At 35.7% G+C, this 15,562-nt stretch overlaps 1 protein-coding gene across 1 annotated transcript; it reads right to left on the bottom strand.

Moving 5' to 3' along the window:
- Positions 1 to 1,186: 1,186 nt before the first annotated feature.
- LOC142322771 (uncharacterized) lies at positions 1,187 to 14,259 on the bottom strand. The gene is made up of 2 exons (XM_075361847.1): positions 13,347 to 14,259; positions 1,187 to 1,401 (listed from the first exon to the last, which is right to left on the bottom strand). The coding sequence occupies exons 1-2, from the start codon at positions 14,257 to 14,259 to the stop codon at positions 1,187 to 1,189; spliced, it is 1,128 nt and encodes a 375-aa protein (XP_075217962.1).
- Between the last annotated feature and the right edge of the window lie 1,303 nt (positions 14,260 to 15,562).

Raw genomic sequence — 15,562 nt, 5'->3', positions numbered from 1 at the left:
ACTATATACAAAATTGTCATCCGCACGCTGTTTAATTATCCTGTATTAGTCATTATCTTATTAATGAGCAAAGTTTTTTTTTATTTTGGCAGTCGTGTTTTAAAATTTTTAATATTTATATCTTGTTTTGACACCCTTATACCAACATCTTCTTCTTCGTTAAAAAAAAACAAAGATTCCCACTTCAAGTCGAAATAAGATTTTTGAAAAAAAAATTTAAGACACGTGCACTGATTTTTAGGATAACTTTTCTTTTTCTATTTTGTAGGGGATGATCTGTTCGTCCCGAAGTAAATATCAATGGAAAATCTTTTTATATCAAAAAATAAGGCAGTAACCTAGACGATTTAATTTTTTTAATTTTTTTTTTTTCAAAATTAGTTAGTATTTTATACAGTAATACTTTGCTATTTCGTTGGGATTACATTTAATGAACTTGCTGCTAAAGCCGGAAACACGAATTTTGAAACTTTTCCTTTATGGAAAAAACCTTGGAAAAAACCTATGGAAATAATCTTAAATTATAATCTGTATTGTTACTTATAGAAAAACGGTAATATCCCAGAAATACTTCTGCATAAAGACATCCAGATAAAATAAATATTTTACTTATAGTCATTTTTGATTTCATCTCTATTAGCAAACATTGAAAATAAGTTCAGTAATACTAAATTTCATAAAATCTTATTTTAAAACACTCATTTTTGGTAAAAAAAAGGTCCTAAAAATTTAAACCCATTGGATAACGAATTCCCGGTCGATATCGATGATCAGATCGCGCTTAAGCACGACCACCGATACGAATCTGGCACAGAACATCTTTATTTTTGGTTATTTTATTTCTTTTTTTTGAATTCCTTGATCTGTTCATGTTACGGTGCCAGTTCCTTGTCAATTTGACGTCAAGAATTCATTGAACGTTCTAGAAAAGGAACAGTTTCAGTAACTTTAGTTGCTAACCATCTGCCTAAACCGAAATTTCATTCAGCGATTTGAGGTTAATAGGCGTAACTGAAACTTCATAAAATCATCTCCACGTGGATAGTTGAGGGCTTTAATATCAGCTCTTTTAGTTTTTTCTGTCAGTTCGTTTCTTAGTTTTTGCAAAAGTTCTTGCACGTCTGATGTTTCAATTTTTTTGAACCCTTTGACGTTAATTTCATGGCTAGTGACACAATTTCCAACACTAAATCATCAAAGCAACATAATCACATAACCATACATCGATGGCTGCGAGTAACTCCTGTCTACTTGTACCAACCAAAACTTGTTTATGTTTGCTCTGCATCATGCATTTTACCTTCCTAGTTGCAGGGTTACGTTCAACACTAATGACAGAAGATTGGTGATAATGTTTCTGGTTTCTGTTTCGTTGAACTTCTTTTATATAGTATAGTACAGCTAAAATGGAAATATTATAATACATAATTTTTTTAATTTTTTTTGTTGAAAAACCCCGTTTTTTCAGTATATTAACGTAAAATAATGTCTCTTCATTCTATTTTTTATTTTTATAAAAATTCTGGATTCTCTTCTTTTATAATTCTGGTCTCTTAATTGTCATCTTATTTTTGTAAAAGGGCTTTTTTATTGTAAATTTACTCTATTTTACAATAAAAACATTAAACAAATTAAACACAAAACAAAATTAAAAATCGTTATAAAAAATACTATGCTGTACTTTTTACCGTCTTCTGAAGAAAAGTCATTAACTTTCCGTCACACGGTGTGATTGTGGGGGGAGGTGAAATTGAATTTTCTAAACGTTTTAAGGTATGAGGATTACGAAAATACCAATCGTGTATAAAATTTTTTGGTTCATAAATCTCAAAAATATAAAATTTTATGGCTCCAAAGCCACTAAACCTCCAAAGCTACTAGATCGATTTCACTGAAATTTATATATGGTGTCTGAATTCTTTTAAATGTGGATTTGGCGCTAACTTCAAAAGATGAAAAATTGATAAATAACAAATTAGAATTAGTTTCTTTCTGTTTAGTAAATAATAATTTATTTCCGTTTTAAAATTAGTACGTATATTATATAATCAAGTAAATTAATAATAATAATTATTATCTATTTATTTTGTTTTATCAACCACATGCTAAGGCTCAATTATATCAATTATAGCCGCTTACGTGTAATGAAGATTTTAACGTATAAAATAATGCTATGCGACCAGGATTCGAATGCAATAGGTATTTAAGTAATTAAATATAGAATTAAATATGGAAGTACAATACATTTTTGATCTGTAATAAAAATACTTACATTAATCCCTTTAATTACATAAACACGGGCACACATTCACATAATTAAGATATCTGCCACAGACTTCTACGCAACGAAGTAAAATTTATATATAAATAAAATGTCATAAGGTAAAATATTACATAAAATCAAATATTACATTACATATATCAAATATTACATTTGTTAATGAAGTAAGACAATTAATGTTCATTAACTTACGTATAAAAATTCATCAACCGTATGTGGACATAAACCCACAAGAATCATTTTCAATTTTTTTTTCAAAATTGAAGGTCAAGCTAAGAAATTTAATTTCAATTTAGACTTTATTAAATATATTAATTCCCAAGTAAAAAGTTCAAATTTTAAACAATTTGAAAATTGATAAAACGAACTTGGTATAATTCGAATATAAATTACTCGTATATCCATAATATAAGCGATTTAATTTAAATAATAACCTGTTTTAGAAAATAAATTATTTTAAAAATATGCAACATTAATATATTTCAGATAAACCTTTAAAGTAAATTCCACTAAATAAAGCTAATCTATTAAAAAAAAAATCTGATTTTCTGACATGTTTTTAACTTTATCACTGATAATTTGATTGAATTCGTATATAACTAAGATATGAGTACAACCAGATTAACGGGTCCGTAGAAAAACTACAGAGTTAATTAGTGCTTCATGAATACAAATTAATACATTTGACCGCACTTGCAAATAGCACCTATTATTGTGTTCAATGTAGTTTAGGTTTAGTACACAGGCTCATAATTTCATGTCATTAGGACATCTGTATTCACCAACCGTACAAACGATGATATGCTAAAGAACTAACTACAATAATTGTTACGTCGCTTTAAATGAACCAACTTCATATACTATCTATCTATCTATCTATCTATCATATATATATATATTCACACACATACGAGTATAAACATGTGTAGATGGCAACAAAGGAAACGTGAGTATATAATTGACTGATTAAATATTCCATAGAATATGGCATCAATTATGCCACTCAGTGTTGGTTGCAACCATCATGTAGCAACAAAACACTGCAGCCAATGTATATTTCGTATGGTTCTCACTGTCATATATATGTTGATTCACGAAGAATGCAAAAAACTTACGGGTTCATATTCTAGTGGTGAAAATAAAGAAGAAAGTTTAAGTAAACAAAGGTTCGGAAACCCTTCTTTAACAAGTATAAGCTGGCTAAAGATTTCCTCCTGATTTCTGTGCCTTTCGTAAAATTAAGCCAGACTGTAATTCTTCTTGGGAATGGATGTGACGTGTGCGACGTATGTAGTTTGTGGTTGCTGTTATGTTGTGTTGCATATGTGGTGCGCTTTTTCCTTATGTGATCTTGTTCTTGTGTCTGACTTTCTGCGTGGTGTTTGATTGTGTGTGTGGGCGTATTACCTTCTTCCTGATGAAATGCACGCCAGCTTGGAAGGTGGTAGCCAGAGGTGGAGGTTTAGTCGGCAGTGCGGAGGAATAACACCACACACACACACACACACGCACACGCACACACAACATTTTTTTTGTTATTGAATTGAATTGTTATTGAAAACATTCAATAACAATAAATTTATGTTATATAGATCGAATTATGTAGAGTTACGATAAAATAATACATATTTCCATTGTGGTGTAAATACTATTTACGTTACATCTTTACTGTTGATTTTCACCCAAATAATTACCTACATAGTAACAATAAAAACAATGGTGATTGTCACATTTTATTACCCAATATCTTTTTTTGTCAAGCTTCACAATTTTATTTGATTACTATTAAAAAAAATGAAGAAAAAAATTGAATAAAAGCACTACTACTCTCTTTTGACATTTATCTAACTTGACTTTATACTTGAGATTAATCTACTTAGTTATACCTAGTTCGGACATAATAAATAATTTTGGTTACGTTTATGCTTTCTACTTGGGTACGTAAAACAATACTGTATATTTTCAAATCATCAATTTTTTTATTTTATTTTATAAACACAACTTAAAAATATTACTTTTGTATTGTTTCATAAATATTTTGTATGTAATTATTACTATACACTAGTATTAAGTAATTACTGCTGTACACGTTTTAAGATAATTTTTTGTGTTTCTTTGCTGATGAACAAACTAGGATTGTTATAAATTGCAGAGAACAGTATTGCTAAAAATTTATTAAATTACAAAAATAGCTATGCTAAAAAGTTATTAAAATAAATTGATAAACAAGAAAGAGCTAAAAGAAGGTTTAAGTAATATTGGAAAAACCTAAAACAACGTTTTTTTTCTTATATACATATTTTTTTTATTGTATATACTAATTACAACAGGTAACAAATTCAAATGGTCATCTACTTTTAGACTTGAATATTTTTTATACATAAATGGTTTATAAGAATCCCCCTATTAAATTTATTTTTTAATCATCTCTAATATTACAAATAATAGTATGATAGATATATTCATCAAACACTAATAAATTATATTGCAGATATCTCTCTGAGACATCTCTGCAGGTATCTCTTCCTATCAAACTGTTCGAAAACATTACATAGACTGAAACCTAGTGGTAGCTTCTCGTTTTGGAACATTTTATATCGTAGTGTTTAACAATTAAAACTTGGCATTGATTCTCTACTCGATTAATTTTTCATTTTACTTACACATATAATAAAATGCTGATTTGTTAAATAGTGTAATAGTAATAGAATTATTAATAAATAGTTCTGTTAATCCTATTTTAGTGGAGCTAACATTCCCAACACCGATACAACAAAGAGGGACCAAAATTAGAAAAAAAATTTAATTTAACTGCAATATTATTCTAATTAATATTCTGAGTGCTGTTATAGAATTCATCATCATGGGGTGATCTGCCTGTTGGCAGATCCCTGGCACCACTGTAGTCTCATCTGTTTCTGTCCCATGCTTTACTTTTCGTCTCATCATAACCTTCACTACCCTTTATGTCATTTATTAACTTCAGCCCCTTCTTTCCTCTTCTTTTTTCACCTTCAAGAACTTTATTTATTATCCCTTTTACCCTAATTGTGTGCCCGATCCAGTTTCCTTTCGATAGTTGCCAGTATTTCTCTATCTTCGTTTATTCTTCTCAATACTTTTACTTTACTTTAATTTGAAAGAAATTATTTAAAAATATTGAAGAAATAAAGTATAATTTTATGAAAGCAATGAAAAATATTATTTTTTCAATTAAGAGCCAAAAAAGAAAACAGAATATATATTTATAAAAATAAAATAAATATTTTTAAGAAGCGGGGAATAAATTTAAAGAAAATATTTCTAACAATATTCATATATAGGTTAAGTTTAACAAATTTCCTTAAGTTAAGTCTCTAAATTTAAAACCTTCTTCAATAAAGGCTAAGATAAAAAAATAACATTTTTAAAAACCTTTTATGCATTTTAGGTCCGAGGTCTATAATTAAATTTAAAAAAAAAACCATTTTACATATTTCTTATAGCTCTATATATGAAGTATAAACTTTCAGAAAGTAGAAAAAATATATATTAATATAAATCTGACAACAAAGTTATAATAATTTCCTGGCATTGGTTAATTTTTCTCATGAAGTGGAAAATAATGATTCGTAAAAATAAATCAAAAGAAGATTTAAAAATTTAAAAAAATTGTCTTTATTTTTCTGCTTCCCTACCACCAAAATCACCTTTCAAGAAAATTTTTAGATTTTTCCACAGTTACTATGTTACATGGAAGAAACTAAAAAAATTCCATTAAAAAATGTACAACCAATAAAACGTTATCCAAGATTTATCTTTCAGGGGTGGGGTGAATTATGATGAAATTTTATTGTAATATTACTGAAAGTTTACTATATAAACTTTTAAAAATATTAAAAATTGAAATAATAAACGTTATATAGTATTTAAATATAAGTTTAAAGTTTAAATATAAACCAAAAAAGATATGAACAAATTCCAAAAATCAATATTTTTAAAATTTTATTGCCTCTTCCACCACCAATATGGCCCCCATATTTTGGGAGGTGAATTTTGAGTTAAATTTTTTTTTAAATGGTAAAAATAAGCATGCACGCGTGTACTGAACTTAAAGAGGGGTTATGTTATAACATTTTGAGAAAATTCACCCATTAAACCCCCTCACCGACTGGAAATATTGACCCCAAAATTTTACCTAGAAATTATCCCAAATACACATGTCTCTATACAAAATTTCTGCAAAATCAATTTCTCCAGACTAAAATCAAGCTTCACACAAGCCAATGCACGTACATGCGTACGTACGAACATTACCCTCCAGTGCTCTGTTTTTTGGAGTCATGAAACGTCGAGAAAAATCCCATACACCAAATTTAACTGACAACCATACTTTTCTTCTTGCAGCATAACTCTGCAATTATGATACCAGGAAAGTAAAAATGTATTTAACAATTAACAGGTTTAACGATCCAGAAAAGAAGAACAGAATTCGAACAAATGAAAAAAAATTTCATCTTGTAGCACGTTTACACCACAGAATTACATTAGCCTATTTTATTCTTGCATAGCAGATTGTGTTGGCGTATCAATAGTCAAAGTATGGAACACGTAAGTGAGATATTATTTTAACTGATTAGATTATAGTCGCATTACATTAGCCCTGATTAGACATGCTTATTTATTGTTATTTCAAACTGATCAGTACTTCACCAAAATCCAAACTTGTCCAAACACAAATAATCATATTTTATGAACACTAAGGTTTCACAAGTTTTCCAACCGGCTGATGTTTCCATACATATCGTATTACTTGTATAGATTAATAAATGAAACGATTTCCCACAGTGCGTTTAAAAAAATGGCTGCACTAGGTTTTTGTTTAAAAAAAAATTAATAAATATTTAATACATTTTAACACATCTAAAATTGATAAATGTACCAAAATTGAAATCATTACACAAAAAAGCACAACATTTTGTTTAAAAGACAGCCTTTGTAAATGCAATAGTACTTGAGAAAACAACTTTAGGTATGATTTTTTTTATAAAAAATGGCTGAAGACTGCTAAACTAGAAAATTTGCATTTTTATGGGTAGATTTTTAGTATTTTGCAGCGTAACTTCTTTAAACATTAGTTTACAGAAATAAAGAAAATGTCATTTTACAGAGCGAGTGTTTCTATTCCAATTTCAGATATCATCATATTTATGTTTACGTTACTTTTATTTGAAGAAAACGTTTTGAAAAATTTGTTTGCTTATCCGTAAATGTTATTTGTTGTTTTATAAGAATATTCATAATAAATATCCTAAAATAAAAATTCTTAGTCCAGGATGATCAGTATTAATATCACTTTAACACTTATTAATTCAGAAAGTAATATATATGAAGACTATTTCTTTATGAAATCGTCGTCAGAAATGTTTATTTGAAGCAACATATAATAATCTCCGAATGAGATAAAAAAATAAATTGTTGGTAAAGCTAAACAAATTGTAAAGGTTAAATAAATTGTAAAGGTTAAGCTAATCACATGATCTCAAAAGTGGTTGGATTTCAACCGGGATTATATTGAAGGATAGTTTAGGAGATATTTCCATCATTAAAACAAAATTTTGGAGTTGAAATAAACTGTTATCAGTCTAGAGCAAAACTATTCTTCTTAAATGAGAGATCCTCGTTCCAATCTTAAAATAACGAAAAAAGGCCTCTTTTGTAACAATATAAAATTCATTTATTTCGAAGTTCTGCACTTATTTAAAAAGCAGATAGCGCACTGTTTAATAGTTTTTATTAAAAAAAATTGTTTTCCTATTTGTTCTTTAATTTAAAAAAAAAATTATGACGTTAAAAAAAGGTTCAGCCGACTACTTCAGAAGTAGTATCCAGCCGACTGGATCTACCTATGTTTACGAAGGAAGAATTGATCACGCCAATGGATCGCGTCCCTTGTGACAAGGCCCTTGATCCTGATGCGTTACCGAATCTTGTGATTAAACTGGCAGTTCGAGCTAATATAGGTGTACTTCTCAACGGTTATCTACGAGTGTGCGTGGAAGACACAGCGTCTTGTAATGGTGCCGAAACCTGGACGTGATCTGGCGCTTCCATCGTCTTATCCTCCTGGCGATGATTAATACATTGAGGAAAATCATGAAGCGTATGCTCCAGCAAAGGCTGGTTCGTGCAGTGGATGATGCAGGCGGCTTCTCAGGGAGACAATATGGTTTTCAAGCTGGCAGGTCTGCACTTAATGAAGTGGAGGGGGTGATAAGTACGGCTCGAATGTATCTTGTAGAGCGTGAAGTGTGTGTGTTGGTGGAGTTGGACTTGAGAAACGCATTCAGTTGCGTTTCTCACGTCGCCATTGTGAATGCTCTCCGGAATCTGCAGGTTCCTGCATATCTGTTAAAGTTATTATTGTCTTGCTTAAGAGACAGGCGATTGACTTATACAGAGAAGAATGGCAAGACTGTAAGAACCATAGATCGGGGTGTGCCGCAGGGGTTGGTCCTTGGACCGACCTTGTGGAATATGGTATACGATGGAGTCCTTCGAATTTCACTTCCGGAGGACGTTGCTGTGGTCGGCTATGCGGATGACGTAGTACTCGCAATCGGGTCTACCACAAACAGAGAGATTGTGGACAAATTTTAGGCTTTGTATACTAGGACCAGCACTTGGATGAATGGGGTTGGCCTTAGGATGGCCCCTGAAAAGACGGAGATTGTACTTATCACCTCTACGAAAAGAGGTCAAACACTGTTATTGGAACTGTCGGGAAGGAGGGTTGATTTCAGAACGACCATTTCATACCTTAGCATCTGGATTGATGCCCGATTGAGGTACGGGGACCATGTTATGGAAAGTTGTGAGAGTGGAAAGGACAATGCGTGTGGTTGGCATCTTACTTCCGAACACCAGGGGACGTGGAGAACACAGGAGAAGGTTATTATCAAGTGTGGTGTATTCTTCCCTCTTATGTGGGGCAGAGATCTGGGCAGATGTTCTGAGGTACAAAAGGTATATGGGAATAATTGCTGCGCTACGTAGGAGATGCTCCTCCGGATTTCGGCAGCTTATCGTAAGATCTCAAGAGAGACTGCAGAGATGCTGGTGGGTGTTATGCCAATTGACCTGCTAATTGCTCACAGAATGAAGCGTAGAGAATTAAGGATTCTTCCTTCATTGGAGAAGAAGAGATTGATTGTGGTCAATTTACAAGAGTTGATGAATACTTGGCAAGAACGGTGGGATGCGGGAGAGTAAGGTCGGTGTACTTACCGTCTGATTGGGAAAGTTGGTGTGGTAGGACTCACGGATCAATTGATTATAGTCTTATGCAAGTCCTGACCGGACATGGTGGTTACAGGTGTACTTTTTAAGTTCGCTCTTGACCATTCAGACCGTTGTCCGACCTGTGATATGAGGAAACACGGTACCATCACTTTTTCTGTTGTACGAGGTTCCAAGATGCGCAAAGGTGCATGCTGGATGCCCTGGGTCGAGTGGACATGTTCAGACCTGAGGATTTTCAGCAGATAATGCTTCAGAGTGTGAAGCAGTGGACTATTATTGCAAATTATAATAGAAATGTTTTAGACAAACTTATAAACACAGAAAAAATCGTAGGAGACGGCGAGCATTGGCGCGGCCTGCAAGGGAATGAGGCGTCGGAGGGTGCCGGGTTTGACAGGTCTGCAGCTGAGTGCCTTGGGGGCCCTCTCGAGCATGAGGGAGGTCGCTTAGGAGCGGTGAAGCCGTGGACACTCCCGGCACCTGAGGACGTTGCTCACGTCTTTAGTATGGCTAACGGTCGTGTGGGTAAAGTAATAAGTTGGTAAGTAGTTGACTTGTGTGTGAGTTAGATGGTGGGTGGGTGTTTGTGAACTCTGGGTGAGTTTGTGGAAATTTAATTAACTGATAAGTGTGCTTTGGTGGATAATTTGTCTTGTGGCCATGTCTTAATGATTGCTGTGCGCTTGTCTTATGTTGGCTTGATTATATGAATGTATATGTATTGTATGAATGTGTGTGGTACGTCTTAGTACCTGTTAGGTGTGCAGTGTGTGTGTGTAGTGGTTTGGTATGGATGATGTATGCTTGCGGAGACCGAATGTGTGAGTGGGCGCTTACCCCACCCTTCTGAAGTAATGCTTTATTAGCGGTTTCCCAGGAGGTTGGCTCGCCAGGGGTGGAGGTTTAGTCGGTAGTGCGCAGGAATATATATCAGCTTGCGGAACCTGTTAGCGAGTCCAATACTGCTTCGGCGCCCGTAAATGAGGTTCCTCCACCTCTAAACAAAAAAAAGGCTATGCGCCTACCCGTATAAAACTGAATGTAGATAAGTTAATTGCAGTTCGGTCTTCACTACTTCAAATCCATTATAAACGTATATCATATTTAATTACTGTACCGAATGAACAGATTTCAGATTTTAATTGTGACAAAAACAACGCTGCATTAAAAGAAGTTAAGTTTACTAATAAATTATTTATTTCATACTATATTATTAATCCTATACAATTTCGAAGACCTTATTTGGTAGTGATGTTCCAGATGTTTCAATATTTTATTAAAATATTTAAAGTAGCAGTTTACCTTGAAAAGTGTTTAACGACTAATTCTAAAATTTGAATTTCATCATACATTAAGCCTGCAGGAAGAAAGCGACGTTTACCTTCGGTATTTTATATCATTCTTTTTTTATTATTATATACATAAAAAAAAAATTATCCCATCGTGTTAGTCTAGTGGTAAACTAGTTGCCGTAAATTATCTGATTTCGAATCAAGAGTTCTTAGGTTCCATTCCTAATAAAAATAGTTGGTTTTATTTGAATTCGACTGGTTGGTATTGCGCCACCCAGGGGAGTGTCTGGTAAACTCTAACGAGCCTCTCCGCCTACCGGCTGAACGTCCGGCATGGCAGGTCGGCTCGCCGGTGTCAGCTCTTTTGAGTGATTTTCTGTTTGCCCATTTGGAAACCTCGAATAGCCGTAACGTGGCACCGGGTCTTTTCTTACTCTTCTTCTTCATCGGAACCTATCTAAACCCTTGGAGTCCTCAGTAGATCATTGAGAACGACACACCTCACCGTGCCGTCTCTCACCACTGAGGCTGTCCACCCTACCCTATTCTACACTAGTAACCTAGTCGCCTTTCATCTATATCCTTCTCTGTTAATACTGCTACTATAAATTCCGTAACCTTCTTCCAGTTTATTTCGCTCCTCAACATGTGCTCTAGGACCTCTGCTGGGCTCATACCTATTATGCCACAGTTCCTCCTTTTAATTGCCCACCTCTCGCAGCAGAAAAATGTGTGTTCTGCATTGTCAATTCTCTCACAGTTCATACATTCTGGACCTGGCCTTCTTCCAACACGATGGAGATACTCATTGAAATTGCCATGACCTGTAAAAAACTGCGTGATATGATAATTTAACTCACCATGTTCCCTGTCTAACCATAGTGCAAGATCTGGAATCAGCTCCTTCGTGCGTCTGGCTGGTCCATCCTCCTGCCATCTATTTTGCCATCTATGTCTAAGTCTATCTTTTGCTTCATTTGCTTCGAGGCCTTGCGCCCTCTCGACTCTAATTAGGGCCATTAAGTCTATTGGTGGCACCCCAGACAACACGCACAACGCCTCATAGGAGACCGTCCTGTAAGCTGAAACAACCCCCAGCAACAGCCTCCTATGAGTACTAACCAGTCTGTTCAAATTTCTTTTAACCCTGACTGAGTGCCACCACACTGGTACTGCATATAACATCATGGATGTCACTGTGGACGCTATCGCCCTTCGCTTAGAGGGTCTTGGAGCTCTCTGCGAAGACATTATTACATTCAAATTCTTAGTCATCTGTTTACCTTTGGCACATATGTCTATTATATGCTGGGTGAACCGGCAATTCCTCTCATAAGTAACACCCAGGTATTTAATCTTTTCGACCTCTGTTATTTGTTGGTTTCCAATTTGGATGGCCGGACGGTCTAAAATCCTCTTCCCTGTGAACATAATATATTTACATTTTTCTATTGCCAGCTGGAGTCCCCTCTCTTTCAACCAATTATCTATCGTCCGTAACGTGTTGTTAGCACTCTCTTGTACATCGACAGTTGTTTTACCATTGATGAGTATCGCCAGGTCATCGGCATAGGCAATTACTTGTACCCCATCCTGATAGTCTAGTCTTAATATCCCATCGAAGGTAAGTATCCAGAGTAAGTCCCAGTACAGATCCCTGTGGCACACCGCCATAAATATTGAAACGTAGGCACTCACTCTGCGTCTCCACCAAGCATTCTCTATTTGAGAGGTATTCCCCCCCTATCTGCCTTCTTAAATAAGGACTGATACCTTTTTCCACTAATGCCCTATTTATTGATTCCCACTTGATAGAACCGAATGCATTTTTTACATCTAAAGCTATGAATAGGGGAATACGCCTCGTTCTCCATGTGCCGCTTCTAGTATCCTTAGCCCAGTCGATCACCTTTGTCGCCGCCTGTATTGTCGAACGACCCTTCATGAATCCAAACTGATTTCCACTAATGCCTATTCCTTCCTCAAGTTCCTTAAAGATTCGGCCAGCGAGCATCTTCTCCACTACCTTCATCATGGTATTTAAAAGACTCAATGGTCTGTATAAAGGTTCTCCATTGTCATTTGTGCCTTTGGGATAAACACCACCCTAGATTCCTTCCAGATTCCTGGAAATGTCTTGTTTTCTAATCCATGGCTGGCAACACCAAGCATTTCATAAGGAATTCTCTTTATCAGCCCTTTAAGGAGTGCCGCTGGAATTCCGTCTGGACCCGGGCTCTTCCTATTACCCAGTTGTGCTACAGCCAAGTGCAGTTCAGAGAACGTGAAGCGTCTGGGTTCGCAATCTATAAAATTTCCTGCAGTTTCTACTCTACCGGGGAATAGCTCATTAATTTGTTGTTCTACCTGCTCATTATTTAATACGGGCAGACGCCTTCCAAATCCCTTAGTGATTATTTTGTATGCCTGTCCCCAGGGGTCTCCGTCTAACTCCTCGCAGAGTCTGTGCCATTGTTTTTTCTTAGACATACGAATAGCTTTGTTTAAGGCCCGTCTGGTCTCTTTATAAGCCAGAGATGCCTCCTCGTACTCCTGTCCGCCTCGCATTCTGAGTCTCTGCTTCCTTCTTCTGCGCGATTGTAGGAGCCCTCTCAGTGTTTCAATCTCCATATTCCACCAATACACTGAGTGTCTATTGGCTCTTCTGTGAGCTACTCTGCCCATTTCTTGTCTTATAACGTTAGTCAGGGCAACTGGTGTCAGATTCTCTATGTTGATAATCCTTTCGGCCGTTCTATCGATTATTATCTCGATCTGTTCCGTTGTAAAACTACTATAGGGCATTTTCTCTCTAGTCACATAGTCTGAGCCTTTTATGGTAATCATAGTGGCATGATGGTCACTCGCCACATCATGTGGTAACACTCGCCAGTCCCAGTGTTCCCTACTCCATCTATCGTCTATGATTGTTAAGTCCAGGACTGACGAGTGTCCTCTCGCCTCATATGTAGGGATGCCATCATTTACACAATGACAGCTAATTGCCCCCATCATATCCGTAAGGATCTCACCTCTGCGATTGGTGTATGCGCTCCCTGCTGCAATCGCTTTACTATTGAAATCACCTAGAATAATGACTTTCTTCCTAGCGTTATTTACTACTCCTTGTATTATGTCTAGTCTTCTAGTAAATTCATGTATGTCACAGTTTGGAGACACATAGGCACCAATCGCTAGTGTTGAATCCGACTCCACCGCCAACATGCCTCCAGATCTGGACGTCAATCTCCATGCTATCCTGCCACTTACATCCATAATTGCCACGTCACCATTTGTATCCACCATCCAGCCTGATCTAGCAACAAGGTACTTGTTCGGCTCCGTGATTATCAGTAAATCAGCCCTCTGCTCTATGACCAGTTCACTAACCAAATCATGAGACATGGTGCTTCTGTTTGCGTTAACCATTATCACCCTAAGCATTTAAATGTTTTGAGCAGCCCCAGCCTCCGGTGCGGTCTTCTTGGCTCCCACAATCCAGGCAGCTACTATGCTCCCGGCATTCAGCAATCTTGTGGTCTCTGCCTCCACAATTGAAGCAGATATCCATTCTGTCAGGGCTCTTGCACTCATGTTTACGATGTCCAGTATTCCAGAATCTGAAGCACTTTTCCTCTGATTCCCTAATATATGCCCGACAATTTACCCAGCCAATCCTCAACCTTTGTTCCACCAGCTTACAGGCAGCCCTGTACGAGGTGATAACTGTAACATTTTGGGTCTCGGCGTACCCTTTTCTAATTGACGATATCTTGATGTCCTCATCAGTACCTACTCTTGCAGTAATTGCAGCAAAAATTTCTGTCTCAGTGGTGTCATATTCTACATCCCTGATGTGAACTATTGTGCGCCTTCCCACTCTTGTACGCAGGTCAACATGCAGATCTGCCGCCTTATCTCGTAGGTTACTTGTAAACTCAGCAGCATTCTGCGCTCCCTGAATTCTCACGTGGAGTTCTTCATTCCTGCCCTTACGTAAGGAGATGACCTCTTTTGCATCTTCGCTACTTACTGCAGACTTCATCGTTTTAAGTAAATCAGAATAGGATTTTCCAGCTGCTTTGATAACCACAGTACCACTGTCAACTGCCGGTGGTGTCGACTTTTTAATATGGGCCTTGTCCAGACTTGCCTTGTATAGCTTTACCTTCAACTAGGATCGTAAGCACTTTAACCGCTACTTCCTCGTCTCTCCGCAAATAAGATATTAATTTCTTCATATAGTTTCCAATATTATTAATTGGGGCCGATAAAAACTAAATTACCAGCCTGAGGAATAATCTTCCTTAAAGCCCTCAATATAGCTCCCATTGTGCTCTTCTCAGTATCATTACCATCATAGTAGATTTTGTATTTACTTTTCTTAATGTCGTCACAGTCTCCAATAATTGATTGTACATCTTTACGAATGTCGCCTACTTTGAATTTGTTACTAATACCTTCTTTTTCATCCCCTTGACTTGATTTACTTAAATCACTAACAGTACAAGAGTCCACCAGCTCAGAAGGCAACTCGTTAATCAAACTAATTTTGTTCCGCAAACTATTTGGCCACCTTTTGGGCAGTAGATCTATTATTTGCTCATCTGTCAGCTCCTTAGTAAGAATTTGCTCCATCTCATCTTCCACAACTATAGGGTCCGTCTGAGTAGCCTGCGTAACAACTGATAAAGGGAACGAGACTTGC

This window comes from Lycorma delicatula, chromosome 4 (genome assembly GCF_047948215.1).
Source record: "Lycorma delicatula isolate Av1 chromosome 4, ASM4794821v1, whole genome shotgun sequence".
Taxonomy (NCBI): domain Eukaryota; kingdom Metazoa; phylum Arthropoda; class Insecta; order Hemiptera; family Fulgoridae; genus Lycorma; species Lycorma delicatula.
The sequence above is the reverse complement of the archived record's forward strand: the minus strand, read 5'-3'. Positions and strand labels throughout refer to the sequence as shown.